General features: G+C 38.2%; 1 protein-coding gene across 3 annotated transcripts in view; it reads left to right on the top strand.

The window, feature by feature from the left end:
• Positions 1–26,992, top strand: part of NEDD4 (NEDD4 E3 ubiquitin protein ligase) — a 167,118-nt gene that overhangs the window by 106,415 nt on the left and 33,711 nt on the right. For 2 of the 3 annotated variants that reach the window (XM_015142301.3, XM_001088005.5), the window contains 6 exons: positions 11,888–11,938; positions 13,428–13,489; positions 16,205–16,307; positions 22,786–22,952; positions 25,388–25,505; positions 25,590–25,757. In XM_015142301.3, coding sequence (XP_014997787.1) covers positions 11,888–11,938; positions 13,428–13,489; positions 16,205–16,307; positions 22,786–22,952; positions 25,388–25,505; positions 25,590–25,757 — 669 coding nt within the window. The remainder of the gene's footprint in view (positions 1–11,887; positions 11,939–13,427; positions 13,490–16,204; positions 16,308–22,785; positions 22,953–25,387; positions 25,506–25,589; positions 25,758–26,992) is intronic. The other variant, XM_015142300.3, reaches the window with a different exon arrangement.

Raw genomic sequence — 26,992 nt, 5'->3', positions numbered from 1 at the left:
ACAGGTCTGGTATTGATGAAATCCCTCAGCTTTTGTTTGTCTGTGAAAGTCTTTTTTTCTCCTTCACGTTTGAAGGACATTTTCACCAGATATACTATTGTAGGGTAAAACTTCTTTTGCTTCAGCACTTCTAAAATGTCGTGCCACTATCTCCTAGGTAATAAGGTTTCCACTGAAAAGTCTGCTGCCTGATGCATTAGAACTCCACTGTGTATTACTTGTTTCTTTTGCTGCTTTTAGGATCCGTTCTTACCCCTGACCTGTGGGAGTTCGGTTAATAAATATCTTGAGGAGTCTTATGTACCCACTTGGTGTTCTATAACCTTCTTGTACTTGAACATTGATCTCTTTCTCTAGGTTTGGACAGTTCTCTGTTATTATCCCTTTGAGTGAACTTTCTACTTCAATCTCTGTCTCTACTTCTTTAAAGGACAATACCTTTTCGATTTGCCCGTTCGAGGGTATTTTCTAGATCTTGTAGGTGTGCTTCATTGTTTTTTATTGTTTTTCTTTTGTCTCCTCTTACTGTGTATTTTCAAATAGCCTGTCTTAAAATTCACTCTTCTTTCTTCTGCCTGATAAATTCTGATATTAACAGACTCTGATGCATTACTCAATATTTTAGTTGCTTTTTTCAGCTCCAGAATTTCTTCTTGATTCTTTTTAATTATTTCAGTCTCTTTTGTTAAATTTATCTGATAGGGTTCTGAATTCTTTTTCTGTATATCTTGAATTTCATTGAGTTTCCTCAAAACAGCTATGTTGAATTCTCTGTCTAAAAGGTCACATGTATCTCTCTTTCTGGGATGGGTCCCTGGTGCTTTATTTAGCATATTCTGTGAGGTCATATTTTCCTGGATGGTCTTGATGCTTGTGGATGGTTGCCAATGTCTGGACATTGAAAAGTTAGGTATTTATTATAGTCTTCACAGTCTATGCTTATTTTTACCCATCCTTCTTGGGAAGGCTTTCCAGGTATTCAAAGGGACTTGGGTGTTGTGATCTAAGTTTTGGTCGCTGCAGCCATATGTGTGTTAGGGAACATTCCAAGCCCAGTAGTGCTGTGACTCTTGCACTTATAGAAGTACCACCTTGGGACCAGGCATGGTGGCTCATGCCTATAATCCCAGCACTTTGGGAGGCCAAGGTGGGCGGATCACTTGAGGTCAGGAGTTCAAGACCAGCCTGGCCAACATGGTGAAACCCAGTCTCTACTAAAAATACAAACATTAGCCAGACATGGTGGTAGGTGCCTGTAATCCCAGCTACTTGGGAGGCTGAGACAGGAGAATTGCTTGAATCCAGAAAGTGGAGATTGCAGTGAGCCAAGATCATGCCACTGCACACCAGCCTGGGCAACAGGGCGAGACTCTGTCTCAAAAAAAAAAAAAAAAAAAAAAAAGGAAGAAGTATCACCTTGGTGGTCTTGGATAACATCTGGAAGAATTCTTTGGATTACCACCAGACAGAGACTCTTGTTCTTCTCCCTTACTTTCTCCCAAAGTCTCTCTCTGTGTGTGTGTGTGTGTCTCTCTGTCTGTCTGTCTGTCTGTCTGTCTCTCTCTCTCTCTCTCTCTCTCTCTCTCTCTCTCTCTGTGTGTGTGTGTGTGTGTGTGTGTGTGTGTGTGTGTGTGTGTGTAGCTGCCTGGAACTAGGGGAGGGGTGACACAAGCATCCCCGTGGCCACCACCACTGGGACTGCACTGGGTCAAACCTAAAGCCAGCACAGCACTGAGTCTCACCCAAGGCCTGCTGTAACCACTCGCTGGCTGCCACCTCTATTTGCTCCAAGGCCCTAGGGCTCTACAGTCAGCCAGGCTTGTGACCTTCTCTTCAGGGCAGCAAGTTACCCTGGGCCCAAAGTGCCTTCAGAGATGCCATCTAGAACTCAGGGCCTGGAGTCAGAAAGCTTAGGAATCTACCTTATACTCTATTCTGCTGCGGCTGAGTGGACACACAAATCATAAGACAGAGTCCTTCCCATTCCTCCCTTCTCCTTCCAAAGGCAGATTCTTCCCATGGCCACTCCTGCCACAAGAGTATGGGGAGTACTGCCAGACTACCTCCAGTGTTCACTCAAGGCCCCAGGGCTCTTCAGTCAGCTGGTGATGAATGCTGCCAGGCCTGGAATTCACTCTTCTGGGAAGTGGGCTCCCCTCTGTCCCAGGGAAGGTCCAGAAATGCCATCCAAGAACCAAGCCTTGGCATCAGGGACCCCAAGAGCCTGTTGGGTGCTCTACCCCACTGTGGCCAAGGTGATACCTAAACTGTAATACAAAGTCCTCTTTACTCTTCCCTCTACTCTTCTCACGCCGAAGGAGTCTCTCCTTATAGCCAACACACCTGAGAATGTGCTGGATTTCACCTGAAACCTGTATGTCTGGAGTCTCACCTAAGGCCCACGATGTATGCTATTTGGCTACTGCTGCTGATTATTCAGGGCCTAAGGCTTAGTCAGCAGGTGTCCTAGCCTACTATGGCTGAGCTGGTATCCAGGTTGTAGGACAAAGTCCTCTTTACTCTTCTCAAGCGAAAGGAAGGAGTTTCAGAGCTGCATGCTGCACTGCCTGGGGTTGGTGTAGGGGTGGCACACACACTCCCTTGGCCGCTCCTCCTGGTGTCTCACTAGATCACCTGCCCCCCAAGTCCACTGGCTCCAAGCCCAGCACAGCACTAGGACTTACCTGGGAATTGCAGTCCTTGTGGCCTAAACTACCTTTCAAGTTTATTTAGAACCCCAGAGTGCTTTAGCCCACAGTGGTGAGGCTTGTCAGAACTCAAGCTGCCGCCACTAGGATGGACAATTCTCTGCCGGCTATGGCTGATCTAAATGCCACCTTCATGGACCATGGCTAAGTTCTGCCTGGTGTTGCTTTCCGCTGTGACAATGCAGCACTGAGTTCCAATGCGAAGTCCCACCGTCACTGAGCTCTCCCAGCCCCAAGTGCACAGATTCTCCATGCCATGCAGACACTGCCAGGGGATGGAGGGGCTGGGTGTCATCAGTTGAAGACTGTCTTTCCTACCCTCTTCAGTGCCTCTTTCAGTGATGTGAAGTTCAAACTAGATACTCTGATTGCTCACCTGATTTTTGGTTCTTATGAAGGTGTTTTTGTGTCATTTTTAAATTTTGTGTTTCTGCAGGGAGGATGATCAGTGGAGGCTTCTATTTGCTTATCTTGCTCCACTTCCTACCTAAAAGCTGTTACTTTTAAAAACCAAAATTAGGGAGAGACTTCTGCACATTTGTTGGAAGATTTGGTCTTATACCTTCTGTAGCAGTGGTTCTTAATGAGGAATGATCTTGCCACCCAGGGCATATTTGGCAAAGCCAGAAAATGTTTTTGGTTGTTATAACTGGAGGGTGGGTACTACTGACACACAGTGGGTAGAGGCCAGGAATGTTGGTAAATACCCTTCAGTGCACAAGACAGCCCCCACAAAAACAAACAAACAAAATTATCTGGCTCAAATTGTCAGTAGTGCCTAAACTGAGAAACCCTGTTCTGTGCCTGTATTACTCTAGTGACAGTTGATCACAGCTATGTTTTTTAAGCACTGCAAGGTCACAAATCATCAGACATACAGATGTTCAGTGTATTCTGTTTACTCAGGACGGGGCTATCTAATAAGACTAAACCAAAAAAAAAAAAAAAAAGTTTTTTTAAAAATCTGATTAGCTGAAACCTAAATTAACTAGATAATTCAGTTACTCAAAATATTTCATTCCTCAGTCATCCTGGTTGAGATTTTACTATTTTTTGTTATATTTTACTTATTTACTTAGAACTTCTTTTTTTTTTTTTTGGAGACGGAGTCTCGCGCTGTCGCCCAGGCTGGAGTGCAGTGGCACGATCTCGGCTCACTGCAAGCTCCGCCTCCCAGGTTCACGCCATTCTCCTGCCTCAGCCTCCTGAGTAGCTGGGAATACAGGCGCCCACCACCGCACCCGGCTAATTTTTTTTTTTTGTATTTTTAGTAGAGACGGGGTTTCACCATGGTCTTGATCTCCTGACCTTGTGATCCGCCCACCTCGGCCTCCCAAAGTGCTGGGATTACAGGCGTGAGCCACCGCGCCCGACCTACTTAGAACTTCTTAAAGATCAGACTTATGAAGTATAACATCTGCTTGTAATAAAAACAGGAATAAAGAAACATACTGGCTGGGCACAGTGGCTCACGCCTGTAATCCCAGCACTTTGGGAGGCCGAGGTGGGTAGATTACTGGAGGTCAGGGGTTCAAGACCAGCCTGGCCAACATGATAAAACCCTGTCTCTACTAAAAATACAAAATTAGGCGGGAGTGGTGGCGTGCACCTGTAATCCCAGCTACTCAGGAGGTTGAGGCAGGAGAATTGCTGGAACCCGGGAGGTGGAGGTTGCAGTAAGCCAGGATCACGCTATTGCACTCCAGCTTGGGCAAAAAGAGTAAAACTCCATCTCAAAAAAAGAAAAAAAAAAAAGGAAAAGAAAAGAAAAGAAACTTACACTTACATATAGCCTTGAAAACGTCATTAAAAGCTAACTTACTCATTTCAAAAATTATCATCAACTCATGTTCTAGTATAGGAATTCGGCATTAAACTAGGCTAATTTGTTAGGCCTCAGTCTCCAACCGTACTCCTTTTCTTGTATAAACCTGTTTGAAATGTCCACATACTGGTCCAGGAAAAGGGGAACAGGGATTTCATTATATACGCCAGTATTTTAAATATATATTAGCTGGCCAGGCGCGGTGGCTCACGCCTGTAATCCTAGCACTTTGGGAGGCCAAGGCGGGCGGATCACGAGGTCAGGAGATCGAGACCATCCTGGCGAACATGGTGAAACCCCGTCTCTACTAAAAATACAAAAAAATTAGCCGGGCGTGGTGGCAGGCACCTGTAGTCCCAGCTGCTTGGGAGACTGAGGCAGGAGAATGGCGTGAGCCCGGGAGGCGGAGGTTGCAGTGAGCTGAGATCGCGCCACTGCATTCCAGCCTGGGCGACAGAACGAGACTCTGTCTCAAAAAAATATATATATGTGTGTGTGTGTGTGTGTGTGTGTGTATGTGTATATGTATATGTGTGTGTGTACATATGTATAAGCTAACATGTATTGAATACTTACTGTGTGCTAGGTATTATGCAAGGCACTTTGTATTCTCTTATTTAATTCTCACAAAACCCTACTAGTAGATATGATTATCCCTACTCTTCTAGGAAACATCTCTCTTGTAGCTGTCTTCCTGCTCCAGTATGCACTGGCTGCTGTCTAGGTGTTACATAACTGTTACTCAGAGGCTTCTTTTCCCTGTCTTTCTGAGATTCCTCTTTGCTTCTCTCCTATTTTGAATCCCCTGCATCTTCCATATCATGGCACACTCCCTCATTTTGGTGAAGTATATCCTCCATTACCTCCCTGAAAATACCAATAACTGAGAATGTCTTTATTCTATCACCATAATTGAAAAAGATAGTTTTTCTGAATGTGGATTTCTACTTAAGAAATATCTGTGTTTCATTATTTTGGAGGAATTACTCTCTTATCTTTCAGGTTTGTGTATTATCTACTTTGTTACTCTCCAAGCTTTTAGAATTTCTTTATCTCTGGTGCTCTGAAATGTCACAGTGATGTGCCTTGCAGCAAGTCTTTTTCTTCTTTCATGTACTTTGCCTAATATTCAGTGGGCCTTTTTATTCTTTTTTTTTTTTTTTTTTTTTTTTTTCTGGAGACAGGTCTTGCTCTGTTGCCCAGACTAGATTGCAATGGTGTGATCTCGGCTCACTGCAACCTCCGCCTCCTGGGTTCAAGCAGTTCTCCTGCCTCAGCCTCCTGAGTAGCTGGGATTACAGGCACATACCACCACGCCTTGCTAATTTTTGTATTTTTAGTAGAGATGGGTTTTCACCATGTTGGTCAGGCTGGTCTCAAACTCCTGACCTCATGATCTGCCCACCTCAGCCTCCCAAAGTGCTGGGATTACAGGCAAGAGCCACCGTTCCCCGCCGGCCCTTTTTAGTTTTAATATTCTCTTCCTTGAGTTCAAGCAAAGTTACTTAAAATGCTTTTTTAATAATGTCCTCCCTTTCCTCTTTTCTTTCTGGAATGTCTATTATTTCAGTGTTGACTTTTGAATTTTCTCCTGTAATTTCCTTATTTGAAGAATCCTATAGTCTATTGTCTTTTAGTTCTACTTTCTGAGAATTTTTTAAACTCTATCTTCTAACTCTATCTTGAAGTTTTTATTTGAGTTATATTTTGTATTTCTACAAGATATTTCTTGTCCTCTGGTTTTTTTTGTTTTGTTTTGTTTTGTTTTTTTGCAGCCTTCTGTCTTGTTTGACAGATGGTTTATCTCCTCTTATCTCGGAATATTACAGTTTTTCTGAGGTATTTTTCTTGGAATTTGACTTAATTCTTATTCATCAGACTTATTCATCAGACTCCCATCTCTCATTTAGGTCTGTGTGTTTCGTGTTATAAACTTTCCCCAAATATTTAGTAGTCCTTAACTGTCCATAATGTGTAAGATTCCAGTATTTATTGGAAGGATTTTGTTCATGGGCATCTATTGACTAGTAGACTCCACTTTGGGGTGAGCAGAGAGAATTAGTCATTTTGTTGGAAGACTTCCAGGATTTAATATCTATAAGTCTGTCTCATTGGGTTACTTAGTTGTTCCAGAGAGGAATTTTCTTTCCTGGCAGGTGTATGTTTGTCTGCCAGTATTTTAGAAGCCAAGTGAAACAGAGGAGTTGGAGAGGTACTTTCTGTTCGGTATTAGGACTTTCACTTACTCTCTCACTTCTCCCTCTGCTGTCATCTACTCTTCCAGTCTCCCTTTTATATTTCTTTTACAGTTCATGTAAATTAAATAGGACAGCATGTACTCTTTGGTATCTTCTTTTTATAATTAAACTCTTCTGGCCAGGTGTCGTGGCTCACACCTATAATCCCAGCACTTTGGGAGGCCAAGGTGGGTGGATCACCTGGGGTCAGGAGTTCGAGACCAGCTTGGCCAACATAGTAAAACCTGTCTTTACTAATAATACAAAAAATTAGCTGGATGTGGTGGCACACGCCTGTAATCTCAGCTGCTCGGGAGGTTGAGGCAGGAGAATCACTTGAACTAGGGAGGCAGAGGTTGCAGTGAGCAAAGAACGCGCCTTTACACTCCAGCCTGGGCAACAAGAGCAAAACTCCATCTCAAGAAAACAAAACAAGCAAACAGAAAAACACTTTTCTTTGAGATTTATCTGTGTTATTTTGTATATCCATTCATTTCATTCCATTGCTGAGTAATTCTACTAATTGCATATACCACAGTTTCATCTTTCAAAGGACATTTGAGTTATTTCCAGTTTAGGCTATTATGAATGAAATTCTGTGAACATTCTTGAGTAGTATTTTAGAGGATATTTGTTTTTATTCTCTTAAGAAAATACAAGGAGTAGAATTTCTTGGTCATATACTGGTATATGTTTAACTTTATAAGAGAGTAATATTTACCATTTATTTATCTTCTTGTTTGAAATATCTGTTCAGGTCTTATGCCCATCTTAATTGGATAGTTTTTCTGTTTATTATTGATTCATATTATTGACTTATAGTAATATTTTATAAATTGATCTCTTTATTATTGTAAAATGTTTCTTTTTATTTGTGGCAATACTCCTCATCATGAAGTCTAATTTCTGATATTATTATAGCCACTTATACTTACTGTATACCTGATTATTTTTTCCATACCTTTATTTTCAATTTATCTGTGTATTTGCATTTAAAGTTCATCTCTTGAGCCTAACAGTGACAAGCACCTTGAACCCAGATCTTTATATCTAAATCTGATTATCCAGTAAAATTTATCAGAGTTCTCTGGAGAAGTGGCTGATTGTAGAGCAGGGATAAGAAAAGTATATGCTGAACCTGAAACATTTTGTGGTGCCAAAAAGTAAGGAAATACACAAAAAAATTGAGAAGATGTCAGAAGTGTACAAAAACTAACCTGACGTGACTCTCAGTGACCATATCTGGGACAATTTGAGTAAAAAAAAATTGACAATAATGGATTATATCTTATAAGATAATAAAAAATAAATATCAATGAGCCTATGATAATATAAATTAATGGCTGAATGTATAAATGGGAGGAAGGGAAAAATTCTTTATTTCAGCAGAATTATAATTAATTAATATAAAATAGAAATAGTAGAAATAGAAAGTCAACATTTGGCAAGCACCACAGTAATAATTGTTGCAGGCAGGAATCATCAATGGATGCTAAAGTTTGTGAGAAAAAGTATGATGAGAAATAGGTTATTTACGTATCCTCAAAGGCTTTTCCTACAAGATACTGTTAATTACAAAGGGGAAGATATTGAGAACCATGGAAGACAGCACCTTAACCAAATGATTGAAGTGTTAATATCATTGCAATACAACAAATCAGTATCATGTGCCTCCTGATATGATGTGCTGAGAAGGGCACAAGCATCACCTTTATGCTATTCTTGCAAAAAATACATAATCTAAAGTCAACCATGAAGAAATCTTAGAAGGATGTTCTATAACTAGTCAGTACTGCTCAAAAATGTCAAGATTTTAAAAGACAAAGAAAGACTAAGGTACTTTCCAGATTAAAAGAAGAGAAGCTAAGGAGACAGGACTACCAAATGCAATATGTGAATCTGAATTGGACCCTGGACTAAAATTAGGCAGACAACTGGTGAATTTTGAATCAAGTCTGTAGAGCAGTTAATAGTATTTCTGGTTTTGATCATTATAATATAGTTATTTAAGATGTTAACATTTGGGGGATCTGGGTGAAAAGTATATGAGGATTCTCTCGCAGTATTTTTGCAATTTTTTTAAATCTGAAATTATTTTAAAATGGGAAGTTGACTGGACACAGTGACTGACACGTGTAATCCCAGTACTTTGAAACACCAAGGCAGGAGACTCACTTGAGCCCAGGATTTGAGACCATCCTGCGTAAGATGGCAAGACCCCATCTCTTCATTAAAAAAAAAAAAAAAGCAAAAAAGTGAAAAAAAGAAAAATATTTAATAAAATATTTTTAAATAATAATGATAGATGTCTTTTATAGGCAACATATGATTAGGTTTTGCATTTTTATTCAGCTTGACAATCTGTGTCTTTCATTGGACTGTTTGTCATAATTTATATGGCTGGATTTAGCTCTCAGAATGTGCAGTTTATTTTTGTTCATCTCATCTGTTTCTTTGTTTCTCTTTTCCTGCCTTATTTTGAGTTAGTCAAATATTTGCAATATTCCATTTTAACTCTTCTCTGTGCTTTTTAGCTCTGCAGTCAATTAATGATTAACATATCAATCATACCACTTTATATAAAATGTAAATCTTGCAACAATATAGATTTGATTATTCCACCTATCTTGTGCGCAATGCTGTCATTTGTATTACATCTACATGTATTTTAAACAAAGATTGAGAAGGTACCTTAAAAAAAAAAAAAAAAAAAAAACCTTACCCACATGTTTACCATTTTCCGGTACTCTTTACTACTCTCTTTAGATCTGAACTTCTATCTGGTGCCACTTATCCTCAGCCTGAAGAACTTCCTGTAGCATATTCTGTAGTGCCAACAATTTGTCTGCTGGTGACAAATTATCTCAACTTTATCCAATAGTATCTTGATTTTCCTTCCCTTTTTGATGGATAGTTTTTGCTAGATACAGAATTCTTGGTACATTTTCCATTTCAGCACTTATAGATATCATTCAGTTGTCTTCTGGCTTCCATTATTTTTGATGAGAAGTCAACCATTATCTGTATTCTTATTCTCCTGTGTGTAATGTATTGTTTTTATTAGGCTGCTTTCAAGATTTTGTTTATCTTTTTTGTTTTCAGCATTTAACAATGATGTGCCTACCCATTTTTCTTTATGTTGATCCTGCTTCAGTTCACTGACTTTATTGACTGTCTCAGCTTGTGTTTTTCTAAATGTGTGAATATTTTGGCTGTTTTTTCCCCCAAATATTTTTCTGCCCTATTACCCATCCCCTTTTATGGAACTCCAGTCACACATATGTCAGAATGCTTGAAATTTTTCTGCAAGTTCCCTTTATTTTTCATATTAGATAAATTCTGTCTCTGTATCTTCAAGTTCATGATACTTTTCTCCAGTCATCTTCCATCATCTTTTAAACCCATCTAGTGAATTTTTTTATTTCATGTATTACATTTTTCAGTTCTAAAATACATTTGGCCAGGCATGGTGGTTAACACCTGTAATCCCAGCACTTTGGGAGGCTGAGGCAGGCGGATCACCTGAGGTCAGGAGTTTGAGACCAGACTGGTCAACATGGTGAAACTCTGTCTCTACTGAAAATACAAAAATCTGCCAGGCATGGTGGTGCATGGTACATGCCTGTAATCTCAGCTACTTGGGTGGCTGAGACAAGAGAATCACTTGAACCCAGGAGGTGGAGGTTGCAGTTAACCGTGATTGCACCACGGCACTCCAGCCTGGGGGACAGAGCAAGACTCTGTCTCGAAAATAAAATGAAATAAAATAAAATAAAATAAAAATGTGCATTTGATTCATTTTTAGTTTCCCTTTTACTGCTGAGATTCCCCATCTTTTCATTCATTATGACCTTATTTTTCTTTTAAGTCCTTTGAACATCTTTATAATAGCTGCTTTATTTTCCCTGTCTGCTTATTCCATGATCTGCGTCATCTTGTGACTGATTTCTGTTAATTACTTTTTCTCTTGATACTGGGTCATATTTTTTTTTATTTCTTTGCATGTCTAGTAATTTTTTTATTTTAGGCTGGACAGTGAATATAGTAACAAACAGACAGTGAATTTTACTATATTTGCCTGAGGTGTGTTGATTTTTTCTCTTCTCTTCTCTTCTCTTCTCTTCTCTTCTCTTTTCTTTCTTTTTCCTGAGATGGTGTCTTGCTCTGTCACCCAAGCTGGAGTTCAAAGTGGCACGGTCCCGGCTCACTACAACATCTGCCTCCTGGGTTTAAGCCATTCTCCTGCCTCAGCCTTTCAAGTAGCTGGGATTACAGGCATGTGCCACCACACCTGGCTAATTTTTGTATTTTTCGTAGAGATGAGGTTTCTTCACCATGTTGGCCAGGCTGGTCTCTAGAACTCCTGACCTCAGGTGATCTGCCCACCTCGGTCTCCGAAAGTGCTTGGGATTACAGGTGTGAGCCACCGTGCCCGGTGTTGATTTTTGTTCCAGCAAGTTAACATAGCTGAATTCCAAATTCTGCTTCCCTTTTGGTGATCAACTGAAATCAATGCTGAGCCCTCTCAATCTTCCAGCTGTTGACTTTCACCTGTTCAGTTCAGGGTAAAACTAGGGATGTGGGAAAGGGTTTATATATAGATTTGGAAGAACTCTGGTGGCTTCTTTTTTTCTGGGATTTTTCTCCTCTTTTTCTAGATATGCTGTCAACCCCAAACTAGGCCTTCTGACTCCTCAAGCCAGTAATAGTGCAGATTTCAGCTTAAGTTCTAGGCTTGTCTGCATTATGTGGACTGTGGAATACTACTAGAGGAAAAGCCATGTAAATACTGAATCCTACTTCGTGTAGTTCCTTCTTTCAAGGATTGACATCTCTCCAGTTTCTGCTTGTTTTGGGTTATTCTGTTGTACTTTCAAATAGCTCTTTTAGTATTTTGTCACAGAATATAATGGTTATCTGCAGAAGGATTAATCTAATGTATGCTACTCTGCCATTACCAGAAGTTGTAACACATTGCTTTTTATTTTCCATTGATGCTGCATAGGATTGAATTTAAAAAATTCTACATTTTCTGTGAATGGTGGCACTGTCTCATCAAAATCTTCTAAAGGAATTGAGCATCTTACTAATCGTATTTTTTCTTGTTTCTCTTATAGACAAGAGATGATTTCCTAGGTCAAGTGGATGTTCCACTTTATCCATTACCGGTTGGTATAGGTGCCCATGATTTTCCTTTTGTGTTTATGTTTTTAATTTAATAAATACTTACATATATACAATATAGGTAATGTAAATAATTGATTTATCACATGTATACTACTTTTATTTATTAAACATACTGTTTTCTAAAAACTCATTTCAGTTTTCCGTTTCCATTTTCTCTTTAAGATTTCCATACATGAACCCCAGTGAGAAATAGAGAATTTCTGATGTTTGTTGGCATTGTGAAAACATTGTGTAAAAAAGATTAGTTGAAAATATTCTGCTGAATAACTAGAATGAGGAGTGCCTAAGCTCTCAGAAGAAAACTAAGGTAGTTTATGACAATAGAAACATAAAACACTGAGAATCAGGACTAAGAATATAGCAAGGAGGAAAACAGATTCAGGAAACATTGTGAAATAGAACATTATTGAATCACATGTCTGACATGGAGGCTTAAGAAAATAAGAAGTAAAGATAATGCAAGTTGAACTTGGAAGATAAGAGTGGCATCTCATATAGAAAAGTGAGGAAGAAAACCCATTTTGTTTTGAAATGCAAAAAATTTACTGTTGGACAGAGTTTTGATAGGAAACAAAGAAAATGAAAGTTTAAAGTAGACTACTGACAGAGAGATAAAAATCAGTTATGTAGGGAAAAGGGACTAGAAAGATTAAGTGTTATCACTGTCCAGGCAACAGCAGAATCTCTGAAAATAATGGATTTTCCTGATAAAACAGATAACAACGGAGGGCCAGCCATTGACTCTCAGTCAACATGAGTGGATCAGAAAAGAAAGAGAAGACAGACAAGGGGAAACAGGAAAAGAACCAAGTAAAATAATGTCATGAGAATTTAAGAAAAGAGTTTCAAGGCAGACTGGGTAGTTAACAATACAAAACATCAGAGAAGAATAATAAAAACTAACAGCTGCTGAATTTTAAAGAAAGAGAAAAAATACTTCTTTTTCAGTCTTTTGAGTTATATTAATTAGCTCTCTACAGTCTTTCCAGAGCATAATCTTTTTTTTTTTTTTTTTTTTTTTTTTTTTTTAAACAGGGTGCAGGACCATAAGCTTTCAGTAATATATTTAATCTAGTCTTACTTTCCAGGCTATTGACTTTTTTGGTCTCCTAGAATTATCTCCGTGCTTTAACCAAGCCAGCCTGCAGACATGTGCATAGTCCATACTGTTTTGGGATGTCAACATAGTAACTACTCTATATTGTTTTTCTGCTTATTGTCTTCTGCCCTCCCTTTGGCTCCACAACCCGCCTGCTCAGCTAGTTTTCTTATGAGTTGTGATGCCGGCTGCAATTCCTCTTGGGCAGGAAAGCGAAAGCGCTGTCAAGTTAGCATTTAATAAACTAAAGCTACTTTTTTTTCTCACTTCCAACTTAAATTATGCCTTAGGTGATAGTTCATGAGTATTCTTGAAAAGTACATGCTTTTGGTGTTATAGATATATTTTGAAAACCCACTATTTTATTCTAGACAGAAAATCCAAGATTGGAGAGACCATATACATTTAAGGATTTTGTTCTTCACCCAAGAAGGTCAGTAAGTATAAAATAATAGCATATTAAATTTTTTATCTCTTCTTTACACCTTACAGTAGCCTCATTAGAAATTCAGGATTTAAACCTCTGTAAATAAGCTACTTCTAAATATTATTATTATTTTTAAAACTTCATTGCTATTTCTGATTAAAAGTACTCTATGCACATTGCAAAACACTCTGAAAATACAGAAAGTGATCACACCCCTTTGGGAAAGATTTGTCCTTCTAATACTTATCAGACCAGAAGGCTAAAATTTGTCATTATTTTATATTTATTTTTTGTCTTAAAGTTTATGTCATATTGTCATACTGTGCTTTAAAAAATCACAAACATGAATTCATCTAAAACCATTATCCAACTCGACGTGCACAAAGCCAATTTCAGAAAAACCTAACTATATTTTGTATACTTTAAAAAGTATTTCAGAAGACTCAAATATTTAGAGAAAATAACATAAGACTGGAATTTAAAACCCAAATAGCATGCTTATAATTCCATTTTTCCAGAGTTACTTGATGTTTGTCAAAAAATTTTAAATTTAAGCTGTAACCAGAACTCCTTTTGATCTTCTATACCACATTGACAAGTAAAATCTAGTCAAAACATGTGTGTGGATTTACTCTCAAAAAGGTCAGACTAAAGCAGAGAAAGGACCTCTGTGAAAGCAACAGTATTTGTCTTGTTTCTTAAACTATAAAATGCATTTGAAAAGGTACTATTGGAACTTAGTAAAATTTTTCACTTAAAGTGATGTTTTTAAGTTACTGTTTGTAATATAAATATTAAAACAAAATGAAAAGGAGTGCTCACTGACTGTTAATATTTACTCTCTATAAAGGAAGTCACATTTAATTTCTGTAGATGTCTGGAATGTAAATCTTTCATCTTTTAATTTTAGACTGATGGTGACATCTGCATATCAGGAATGACTAAATTGTTTTTTCTTATTTGATTGTCCTAGCAGCCTGCTTTTCAATTTGTCACATGCTTTCCAGCTTCTTTATCTTTAAAAAATACAATTTACTTCTTCTGTCTGCAATGAATATTATTGCAAGTGTAGAAAGAACTTTATTCAGATAGAAAATGTACGACTACATTCCTAAATTTGTTTGAGCCCCATTAAGTCAAAACCTTGAGGCTTCTTTTCTAATTGAGAAGACATGAAACATACAATTGTAGAGAAACTTTTCAGCAAAACATTACCTGAGCACATTTTCTGTATCCATCTTTTATAGCCACAAGTCAGAATGTTCACACCTCCTTCAGTATGGAGACACAAGCCACATTAGCAGCCTTGGAAATAAGCATCGGGGATTTCACTGACTACTCGGGAAAGGATACACTGAATGTGCCAAATTCATGAGAACTATACAGAGAAGAGCTAAAAAGATTAGGGGAGGCTTGGGAATGGGGGTAGGTAATCTCTTGAAGACAGAATAAAAAGATTAGGACTCTTGTCTAGAAAGACAAAGGGTAATTGCTACATATCTGATATCTGTAAAAATCATCTCCAAAAAAATCTATATAGAGAGCTGAGACAAGCAAGGATTTCTTAAGTAAATCATAGGATGCTAGAATTGATGAGGGCAATAGATAGAATTAAGCCTTAAATTAGAAGCTTATGAAAGCACTGTAATCGCAGCACTTTGGGAGGCTGAGGTGGGTGGATTGCTTGAGCCCAAGAATTCCAGACCAGCCTGGGCAACATGCAAAACCCTGTCTCTACAAAAAAATACAAAAATTAACTGGGTGTGGTGACGCATGCCTGTAATCCCAGTTATTTGGGAGGCTAAGGTGGGAAGATCACCTGAGCCTGGGAGGTCAAGGCTGCAGTGAACCATGATTGAGCCACTGCACTCCAGCCTGAGCGACAGGGGGAGATGCTGTCTAAAAAAAAAAAAAAAGAAGCAGCAGCAGCAGCTTGTGAAAGACAGGTTTTCAAAAGATTTAAAATATCACTACAGCAAGCAGCAGCCTTTAGCTTAGACAACTAATTATTCAAAGAGGTGATACAATATAAAAATAGATTAGGTAAATTAATGTGTGACAGATTCAAACAGCTGCCAAAGAGATGTAGCAGGTTTCAGACACTTATCAAGCCTTGCCCTCTACTCTTCTGTCATCCAAAAAAATATGGCCAGATTAGTATCCCTAAAGCACATCTCTGAGGATACCTTTCTCTATCCCCCAAATTCTCAGTGATTTACCAAAATATGCAAAATAAAGTCTGAAGTTGTCTGATTTTGCCTGACCTCTGGACCATCCCAACCTCCTATAGTTCCCTTAACATATCCTGTAATCCAGCCAAACTCAACTACTGCCATTCCTTAATTGCACCCGCAGTTTCCCACCTGTTTCCTGGATCTTGCCCTTTTCTCCACTCATAATGCCTTTTCCTCTATTGCCACAGATAAGAATCCTCCCCAATCTCCTAATCCCAACCCAAAGACCAGCTTCTCTTTGACATTGTCTCTGATGGTTCACTTAACTTCCTTAGCATCATCTTTGTGGCATAACAATTATTTATATATGTTTCCCTTTTCTCCACCTTCTATTCCTTTCCCTGGATATCTTCTGCCCTGGAACTTGTTTTTGAACCTCCCTTTGTAGACCCCCTGGTACCTAGTGGGTGTTCATTAAACTCTTATGAATTCAATACTTTTCTCCCTGGTGTTAAAGTTTTATGAATATTTATTTTCTTTTCTACAGTCACAAATCAAGAGTTAAAGGTTATCTGAGACTAAAAATGACTTATTTGCCTAAAACCAGTGGCTCAGAAGATGATAATGCAGAACAGGCTGAGGAATTAGAGGTGAGATTTTATAAATATTTGGTTAAACTAAAAAAAAAAAATTTAATTTCTTATTTTACTGTACTCTGAAGAACAATAACTATTGAATGAAGTTAACGTGTAAATAAAAATTATTTACTTGGACATTTATTTCACCCAAGCATTCATTAATAGTCTTTCCTCTAAGGATATTTCTGTCGAATGAATGGCCATTATTGATGGCCTTCTTAAAGGTTAAGGAGTAGAGAATAGAATATAAATCTAGTTTTTCAAAGTTTTCTAAAACTGTATATTCTCTCCATTAAAGTAAGAACACAATTTAGTATTTTGAAGTTAAATATATGGACATTTTGAGGAGACTCCACTGATTAGGAGCTCTTTTATGAAATTTAAGTCCTGTTAATGTTCTTATTATGGTGGGAGGGCTCATAGGAAAGGAGGGGAATTAGGGAGCAGGAAGAATTTAAGTGATCTAATAAAGAGCCTTCTGTATGTGCGGCAAGTAGAATTTAACAATTTTCATGGATGACAGGATGAGAGGAAAGTCCAAGTCAAAATTTGTGTAGAGTTATGTGCATCTGGAATAAGCAAGTAAGAGGCAGAAAATACGTATTTGGAATAGAATTGGATAGGGTTTGGAGACTGGAATCCTAGTTGCACACTATCTAGCCAGACCTGAGTGAGTCATTGAACTTTTCTGAACCTCAGGATCTTGTTTGCAGAGTGACAGGATGGCACCAGATGACCTCGAGGGTTTCTTCCAGCAGAAAAATTTATGATTTGGAAAGGGGTCAAAAAAACACCTGCTCCTTGAGGTTCCTTTTGAAAGCACGTTATCATCAAAAAGAAGTATTTATTCAGTAGCTGTATTAGTCCATTTTCATACTGCTGTGAAGAAGTACCCGAGACTGGGTAATTTATAAAGCTTTAAAAAGAGGTTTAATGGACTCATAGTTCCACATGGCTGGGGAGGCCTCACAATCATGGTGGAAGGTGAAAGAGGAGCAAAGGCACAGCTTACATGGTGACAGGCAAGAGAGTGTGTGCCGGGGAACAGCCCTTTATAAAACTATCAGATCTCGTGAGACTTATTCTCTGTCATGAGAACAGCACTGGAAAAACTCACTCTCATGATTCAGTTACCTCCCACTGAGTGCCTCCCACGACACGAGGGGATTATAGAAGCTACAATTCAAGATGAGATTTGAGTGGGGACACAGCCAGACCATATCAACAGCAGTTACTGAAAGCAGAGCACACAGCGTATGGCACCAAATCGCTCTGGAGGCTTCTTATTTGGTGCCTTGCTTAACACTTTTGCCTCTTTGACTGAGGGCCTGCTTATGTCTCCATAAGAACAGTGAAGCTGAGGGCCTTCCCCAGGGGCTAGGCTCTACCTCACATGCCCATGTACCTTGAGAAAGAAAGCTCTAGAACAGGTAGTGAATTTGCAGCAGAGCTGTCTGGGAAAATTTTAAATGCACTGAGATTTTGCTTTGCAAGAAAATCCATAATAATAGAAAGATAGAAGGAAGACTTTTTTTTTTTTTTTTTCCTGGAGTCAGGGTCTTGCTCTGGGGCCCATGCTGGAGTACCGTGGTGCAATCTCAGCTCACTGCAACCTCCTGCCTCCTGGGTTCAAGCAATTTTCATGCCTCAGTCTCCCAAGTACCTGGGATTACAGGCATGTGCCAGCATGCCTGGCTAATTTTTGTATTTTTAGTAGAGACGGAGTTTTACTATGTTGACCAGGCTGGTCTTGATCTCCTGGCCTCAAGCCGTCCATCTGCCTCAGCGTCCCAAAGTGCTGGGACTACAGGCGTGAGCCACGGTACCCGGCCAAGAAAGAATCTATTTTCTTCACTCACAGTATAGGTAGCCCCTAGTTTGGTGACCAGAGAACTTGTTATCTTCTCAATTCTCTCTTCACTTATTTGATTAACTTTTTCTTATGTATTTTTATCTGATTTTCATATAATAATCATTTTTAAAGTTTTCAAGTATTTATTCAGAAGTTTCTCTACCTGGTTTTTGGTGTACCAGAGTATCTTGCATAATGGAATTCTGTTTGAAATGAAGAATATCTGCTGTAAAGAAAGAAAATTTATTTAGTAACTTAAAAAGATTTAACAGCGTTTCATTATTTAGTGACCTGCTCCAAGTTTTGCCCACATGCACGCATCATAGGACCCTATTCACAGTTGAGTTTCTGTGGAGAGAACTGCTTCACTTCATTTTGTGGTCTCATGTCTCAATGTTTGAATTCCCTCAGAATGCACCTTATAATTTCAGGAGATGTAAGCGTGTAGGAGTTTATTTATGAAAGGCCCTAGGAATTCAAACACATGAATCTGTGCTTATTTACCTTCTGTGTAGCTAATGACTAGAGGAGTCTTGCCTAGTCCTTTGACAGCTAGTTTGTGACTGTATAAATTCTACTAGGAAAACAATTGTAATTTTGAAATGAAGCTCACTCTTAGGTAGTTTGTATTCTGTAGTAAAGTATGACTATAATAGATAATTATGTAACGGTTGATTTTTGTACCATTTGCAACTTTAGGTTTAGTTGTATGTATTTTGCAAAATTAACATATAAAATGTTGGTTGTACCTCTGAATACTTTCTTCCTGACCCTCTTTGACTTGATTAAATTGTGAGCGATTACATACTGGCTTTGAGGTTAGAAATTAAATAAGGTTCATTGATACTTAGAAAGTTATTTTATAAAGAATAGCAGCTGATACATATTTAATAGGAAGGCCTGGTATCCAAAAATTGACTGTATAGAGGCATTTTATCCAGTCTTTCTAAACAGTGTTTGATTGTACAACTCTACTTCCACGAATTTAAGATAGGTTTTTCTTAAGCCTTTAATTAAATTAATTTTTGTCCTTTCTCTTCTTGAATTCACTCAGATAATATAAATACATTAAGCAGACCTTTAAGGGAGAAATCTCTAAGAAGCTTTAAAAGAAATATTCTTTTGGTACCATTTTTCGAGTGCTGAGTGTTTTTATAATCCTTTACAGCAGTAGTGAGAACTATTTTATTAATAAATTGTATTAATCTTAAAGGAAATTAATCAGTGATTATGTTCAGCCAAAAAATGTTAAGCTTATATTTTCTCACAAAATATAAACACTTAACTTACATGTTTTTGGGATTGAAACCAGAAAAATGCAATCTGATTCAATATATGCAAGACTAATTTTTAGGTATGCTAGATCCTATATTATCATAGTTTAAGGGAAAGGAAAAGAAAGAAGGAAGATAAACATGAATGGGCAGACAAAGTAAGAGGTTATAGGGAAAGAAGAGAATGGAATTTGGGCAATAAAAAGAAAAAAAAAAACAGATAACAATTCTTATAAAAGCGGTAAAAAGGAAAAAAAAGAGAGAAGAAAGGTTAGGCACAGTGGCTCACACTGGTAATCCCAGCACTTTGGGAGACTAAGGCAGGAGGATTGCTTGAGCCCAGGAGTTTGAGACCAGCCTGGGCAACATAGGCGAGACCCCATCTCTACAAAAAAAAAAAATGAAAAATTAGCTCGGCATGGTAGTATGCACCTAAAGCCTAAGGTGAAAGATTACTTAAGCTCAGGAGGTCAAGGCTGCAGTGAGCTGTGATGGCACCACTGCACTTCAACCTGGATGTCAGACCGTGTGGAGAGAGAGAGAAGAAAGAAAGAGAAATTCCCATCCAGACCTTTTCTCCCAAAATAATTTATTCTGTCTTCTTGCTCCTCCACTACCCATCACCTTCTATACAGAGCTAGCCAAAATAGATCAACCTTGCTGCAGAAACCCCCTATCCATTTCTCCCTGCTACGAAAACACATTCCTTTCCTTCCCAACTCTTCCCTGAGGCCTCGTTTTCAAGTCTAGCCTTCCAACGTAGAAGAATTCTCTTCCATCTTGGAAGCAATCCACTGCCTGTCACACAACAGTCATTTACTGCTGATCTCCAGGCCTATAACAGAAACTCTGTGTATCTAAGGAAATTATTCTGTGTCAGTTATCCAAGTACCGAACATGTTTGCCACTTTGTCATTTGCTCTTTATAACATATATATATGTTAGTAGTTTTGGCCATACACAAATTTGGGTGTTTTGTTGTCAAATTTATAGATCTTCTCTTTCATGCCTTCAAGGTTTGGTGTCATACTTAACAGTGTCCCACTCTTAAAATGTATTTCTAAAATTTTCAGCAGTTTGTTATTAATACTTTTTGGTTTCACTTTTAAACGTTTAGATATTATTCCGTCTGTAACTTTTCCTGATACAAGGCATGAGGTAGGGATTCAAGTGAAGTTTTTTCCAAATGGGTGCCCATTTTCTAAGTAATTTTTTTTTTTTTTTTTTTTAAACAGAGTCTTGCTCTATCGCCCAGGCTAGAGTGCAGTGGTGCAATCTCTGCCTCCCGGGCTCAAGCAATTCTCCTGCCTCAGCCTCTCAAGTAGCTGGGATTACAGGTGCCTGCCACCATGCCTGGCTAATTTTTGTATTTTTAGTAGAGACAGGGTTTCACCATGCTGGCCAGGCTGGTCTCAAACTCCTGACCTCAAGTGACCTGCCCACCTCGGCTTCCCAAAGTGCTGAGATTTCAGGTGTGAGCCACCATGCCCGGCCAAAATTCCTATAAAGTTGAGTTTCTTTCTGGGCAAATCTATTGAGCTGCCTGTCAATGCATGCACCAGAACCACACAGCTTTAATTGTTATCATTTATAATATGATTTATAATATGTTTTATCTGGTAGGGTTGATCTTCACTTCTTGCTCTTCTTTTTAAAAATTGTGCTGCTTATTCCTGCTTGTTTATGTTTCTATTTGAACTTGAGAATTGCCTTGTATCTTTTTTTTTTTTTTTTTTTGAAACGGAGTTTTGCTCTTGTTGCCCAGGCTGGAGTGCAGTGGCGTGATCTTGGCTCACCGTAACCTCTGCCTCTCGAGTTCAAGCAATTCTCCTGCCTCAGCCTCCCAAGTAGCTGGGATTATAGGCACCCGCCACCACGCCCAGCTAATTTTGTATTTTTAGTAGAGACGGGGTTTCTCCATGTTGGTCAGGCTGGTTTCAAACTCCCAACTTCCGGTGATCTGCCTGCCTCGGCCTCCCAAAGTGCTGGAATTATAGGCCTGAGCCACTGCACCTGGCCTATTCTTCTAAAATCATAATGTAGTTTTGTTGGAATCTTGGTAAATTTGTAGATTAACGTGGGAAGAATTGACACCTTTGTGAGACTGAGTCTCACAAAGATTAAACTATGAGACTGCCAAGATTAAACTATGTCTTTCCTTTATTTAAGTCTTCTTTTGTGTCCTTTTGGGAGCATTTTTAAGTTTTCTTCACCAGTTTATTTCAGTTTCTAATGCTTTCCTAACCAATCGGTATTTAATAGAATCTTTGACCAACTGCCTTTTCTTTTATGAGGTTTCTCATATAAAAGCATTAACTCTTGGTACTCTTTTCTATCAGTTCCTACTTTAACTGCCCTAACTAAGGCTTTATGTTAATTTTGCCGCTTGTTAGTCTCTGAGAAACCAAACTTCCAGTGCATTTTTTTTTTTTTAATCTTTCTTTGGCTGTTTTATGACTTGATAAAATGCCTTGCCTTGGTCTGGAGGAGAAAGAGAGAAATCAGACAAGGGAATCAGAATGACTTTTCCATCACTAGAGAATTCACTGTAGCAGTTATTTCTAAATCATTTGCCGTTCCGTATCTTGCCCCTCTATGCGTTTGACCTTTATTTAATGATTTTTTCCATGTGTCAGATAGTTATTGATTTCTACCATAAACAAGGTGCTTTCTCTGCAGGAAAGACAATGACCAATGAGAAATAATCCTTGCCCTCATTCAGCTGATAATTTAGAGAATAGCCTAAGATTACACGAGTAGTTTAAACTATGCTTCTCAATTTCTCAGTGCTTTCCAACTTTCCATGGTTGTTTATTTAAAAGATTTTTTGTCCTTTTTTTCTTTTAGATTTTTTTAAATTTTATTTTTGATTGACAAACAATAATTGTATATATTTATGGAGGACAATGTGATGTTTTGGTATATACTTACAATGCAGAATGATGAAATCAGGCTAATTAAATCTGTGACCTCACATACTTTCATTACTTTTTTGTTATGAAAATTTTAAATAGATTTGTCTTAAAGTTCTGTTTTATTGTTGTTTTGAGACAGGGTCTGGTTCTGTCTCCCAGGCAGAACCTGGTGGAAACTTTACAGGCTGGTGCCTTTAAACTTTTTTTTTGAAAAAGTTTTGGACAATTTTAGACAAAATTTCAATGGTTATCATTTTTGCAAAAAAAAAAAAAAGTCTTCATTATCATAAAGTATATTATGGTCTTAAAAATTGAGGATTGTTAATTCTGTCTATGCATAATTTCTAAAACTTGGTATAATAAATCTCTTTTTAAATTTCCTTTAGCATATAATTTCTAAAGTTAAAAAAATCATGCATAAACTTAATTGCTACCATCGTGTTTTTCAGCCTGGCTGGGTTGTTTTGGACCAACCAGATGCTGCTTGCCATTTGCAGCAACAACAGGAACCTTCTCCTCTACCTCCAGGGTGGGAAGAGAGGCAGGATATCCTTGGAAGGACCTACTATGTAAACCATGAATCTAGAAGAACACAGTGGAAAAGACCAACCCCTCAGTATGTGCTGATGGCTTTCACAGTTTTAATCTGGAAGCACTTTAACTACGAATTTTCATTTTGAAGTCATGTCTCAGATGGATTCATAACAGTATAGTGATCCATAAACTATAAGAATACTAGGATTTTTATGGCCCAGGACTTTGAAAATCCTAACTCTGCTGTTTCTTTTTTTAAATGACTTGATAATATTCAAAATTATTTGACACTAGATACTACCCTTTTAATTGTCTCTTAATTTTAGTAAGTTTTGAATTATTATATAGCCACAAATGGTATATATTTCTTTTTAGGCTGAATTAGAAGTCTTGGAGAATTTTTATAGTTTATTATTAAAATATAATAAAATGTTAATTTCTACAGTACTCTTTTTAAAATATAAATTATTTGTAAAATATAAAGGACTCAATAATAAGGGTCTTACGTTAAACACCCATTTGATAGTCCGGTCAATATCCACACAACTTCCAGCATGCACAGGTCAAAGATGGAACCACTTTCAACATATTCTAACTTATGTCTCCTCAGTGATTTTTTTTTATTATCATTAAACTGTGTATACATTTATAAAATCACCCATTCATATTTATTCTCAAATCCCCTTCCATTTTTCCTTCCATATAGTCTTATAAAGTCTTCCTTTAGTCTTCTGTTTGAAACATACTTGTAATTTTTTAATGTGTTCATTAGTCTCCTAATTTTTGGCTTTGATATTTTGTGCCTGATATATGCCAGGCACTTCCATAGATATTTTCTGTTCTCATATCCTTCCAAAACAAATCAGCAATTCAAGTACTTCATGGCACAGAAGCTTCAGTCTTCATAGAGTGACATACAGACTGCAAAGCTGAAGACACTATAAAATTCTGCAGAATTGCCCTGTTGCATACCTCAGTATTATGGCAAGCCTTACTTGAGCAAAATGACATTTCTTTCACTGTGGCTGATGTCATTTTCAGGTAGCCAAAATCAAATATTTAGGGGGAAAAAAAACAAGCTTTCCCTTAGAACTATGTATCAAAGTTATGTTTTCTTTAGCTACAGTGCAGTAAGAACTGGTCTTCCAACTAGCCTGAGCTCATGTGGCATTAAATAAATTAACAATAATTTTATTATTAAATATTTGAACAAAATTCTTGATCTGATAGACTGGTTATATTAAATGCAAATAATTAGAATAATATAAATGACTGGGGTAAGGGTGTTCAATCTGATTTTTTTTTTTAATTTTTGTGGGTCCCTAATAGGTATATATATTTGTGGGGTACATGAGATGTTTTGATGTAGGCATGCAAGGCATAATAATCACATCGTGGAAAATGGGGTGTCCATCCTCACAAGCCTGTATCCTTTTTCTTACAAACAATCCAATTACAGTCTTCTGGTTGTTTTTAAATGTACAATTCAATTATTATTGACTGTAGTCACCTGTTAAGCTATCAAATACTAGGTCTTATTCATTCTTTCTATTTTTTTTTAAATGCTCGTTAACCGTCCAATCTGATTTATTGTACTCCTAAGCTCAGACAAATCTTTACTATTACCGTTTTCAGAACAGGCTCATGACTGTATATTACCAAAAACAGATACCATTCCTAACAGATATGTAATTCCTAAGCTTTTCATTATAAAATTCTTACACCATCTTTCATTCTGCCCTTCACATTGATGCATGGAGTACTCTACTCCTGGCTTAAGACCAATTCTAGAAAATATACTATCTGATTCACAAAAATGTATGTGTAACTCTATTACTCTTATAATAACATGGCAAAATAATGTAATGAAATAATCTGTGAAGCTCTCTGATAGTCATTCATTCAGCAAATATTTTTGAGTACCTATATGTGTTGGACATTATCCTAGACACAGTGACACTTAAATATCAAATCAGACATGTTGTACCTTTCCACAAAACCTTAAACTCAGTAAGGTACTCTAAATATACCAGTCTGCCTACCCATGATTGAATCTATGCATGTTGAAGTAGCCTTTGATCAAAGACAATACTTTTTTTTTCTTTTTTTTTTTTTTTTGAGACGGAGTCTCGCTCTGTCACCCAGGCTGGAGTGCGGTGGCGTGATCTCGGCTCACTGCAAGCTCCGCCTCCCGGGTTCACGCCATTCTCCTGCCTCAGCCTCCCAAGTAGCTGGGACTACAGGTGCCCACCACCACGCCTAGCTAATTTTTTGTATTTTTAGTAGAGATGGGGTTTCACCGTGTTGGCCAGGATGGTGTCAATCTCCTGACCTCATGATCCGCCCGCCTCGGCCTCCGAAAGTGCTGGGAGTACAGGCGTGAGCCACCGCGCCCGGCCAGACAATACATTTTTTAATTGATCTAATGTAGATTTTTTTTTCAACGATCACAGAATCTTTGACAATCATTTTAACTGCTTAAGACATGGATGATGACTTTTTATACTTCCAATATAGGGACAACCTAACAGATGCTGAGAATGGCAACATTCAGCTGCAAGCACAACGTGCATTTACCACCAGGCGGCAAATATCCGAGGAAACAGAAAGTGTTGATAACCGAGAGTCTTCCGAGGTATAAGTAGTTTCCTAGTTCTCCTTGATAGACACGTTATAGCAATAAAGTATGTGTGGCTCAAGCTTATTCTGTTCATTTTAGAACTGGGAAATTATAAGAGAAGATGAAGCCACCATGTATAGTAGCCAGGCCTTCCCATCACCTCCACCATCAAGTAACTTGGATGTTCCAACTCATCTTGCAGAAGAATTGAATGCCAGACTCACCATTTTTGGAAATTCAGCCACAAGCCAGTCAGCATCCAGCTCAGTAAGACGCTCTTAGATTTTGTTATGGCTTCAGTAGTTTATATTATGCTTATTATACCATTCAACAACTAACTTTTATGTAAAATTTTGTCTTAAATGCAATAATATGTAATAATATGTTAGGGATCTTGGGAGTTTATAACATGGGCATTTTTCAAATATCCCCATCAATAGTATGGACCAGAGTCATGGCATCCAAATTTCCGTTATGTGAATACCCTCCAGACAAAAATCACTAGGGACACATTTGTAATTGAACAACTTGGGTTTATTATTCATTTCGGCAAGGGAGAACACGCACCATGGTGTTTTGGTAGCAGAATGTTAGAAAAGACTTCAAGGATTTGGGCTCCCGTTAGGTGATTTTGAAGAGGGTTTTAGGAAGCAGGACTTTGCTCTGTGTGAGATGCTGTTGGGAAGCCCGGATAATTCTATGATTTTGCATCTCAAATCTTATCCGTAGTGAGGCTAAAGCAATGATTAGCAAAGTAGAACAGTCACTCACATTTGCCAGGAGAGGGAAATGTTTGGTATTTTGTGGCTTGGACAGTGTTCATGTTTTGTCTATATTCAGCCACAATGACAGAGTGGTCTTGATTTTGTCTTGATCTTACCTATGAGTGCCAGGCCAGCTCCTGGATGTTAGGGACTGCTTTTCTCTCTCCCAGTTATGCTGAACTTGGTTTTTTGTTTGTTTGTCTGTTTGTTTGTTTTGAGACGTCTCACTCTGTCACCTAGACTGGAGTGCAGTGGTGCTGTCTTGGCTCACTGCAAACTCCACCTCCCAGCTTCAAGCGATTCTCATGCCTCAGCCTCCTGAATAACTGGGATTACAGGCACACACCACCACGCCCAGCTAATTTTTGTATTTTTAGTAGAGATGGAGGAGTTTGACCCTGTTGGCCAGGCTGGTCTTGAACTCCTGGCCTCAAGTGATCCACCCACCTCAGACTCCCAAAGTGCTGGGATTACAGGCATGAGCCACTGCTTCTGACCTGAAGTTTTAACATGATATCACAAATGTCACCAACAGGTATATATGAATAAGAACTGATATACTTTGACTAAACAAGGAAATCGATGACATTTTCACTTCAGCCACTACTGTAAAAACTGTTGTCCATAGGGTTCAGAATAAAGTATTCCAGCATATGCTTCCATGATGAGAACTTCATAGCTAGCCGTCTAAACTCTCTCATCAGGGGAGATTCAGTAGGAGACAAAGATTACTCTCTG

This window comes from Macaca mulatta, chromosome 7 (genome assembly GCF_049350105.2).
Source record: "Macaca mulatta isolate MMU2019108-1 chromosome 7, T2T-MMU8v2.0, whole genome shotgun sequence".
Classification (NCBI taxonomy): domain Eukaryota; kingdom Metazoa; phylum Chordata; class Mammalia; order Primates; family Cercopithecidae; genus Macaca; species Macaca mulatta.
The sequence above is the reverse complement of the archived record's forward strand: the minus strand, read 5'-3'. Positions and strand labels throughout refer to the sequence as shown.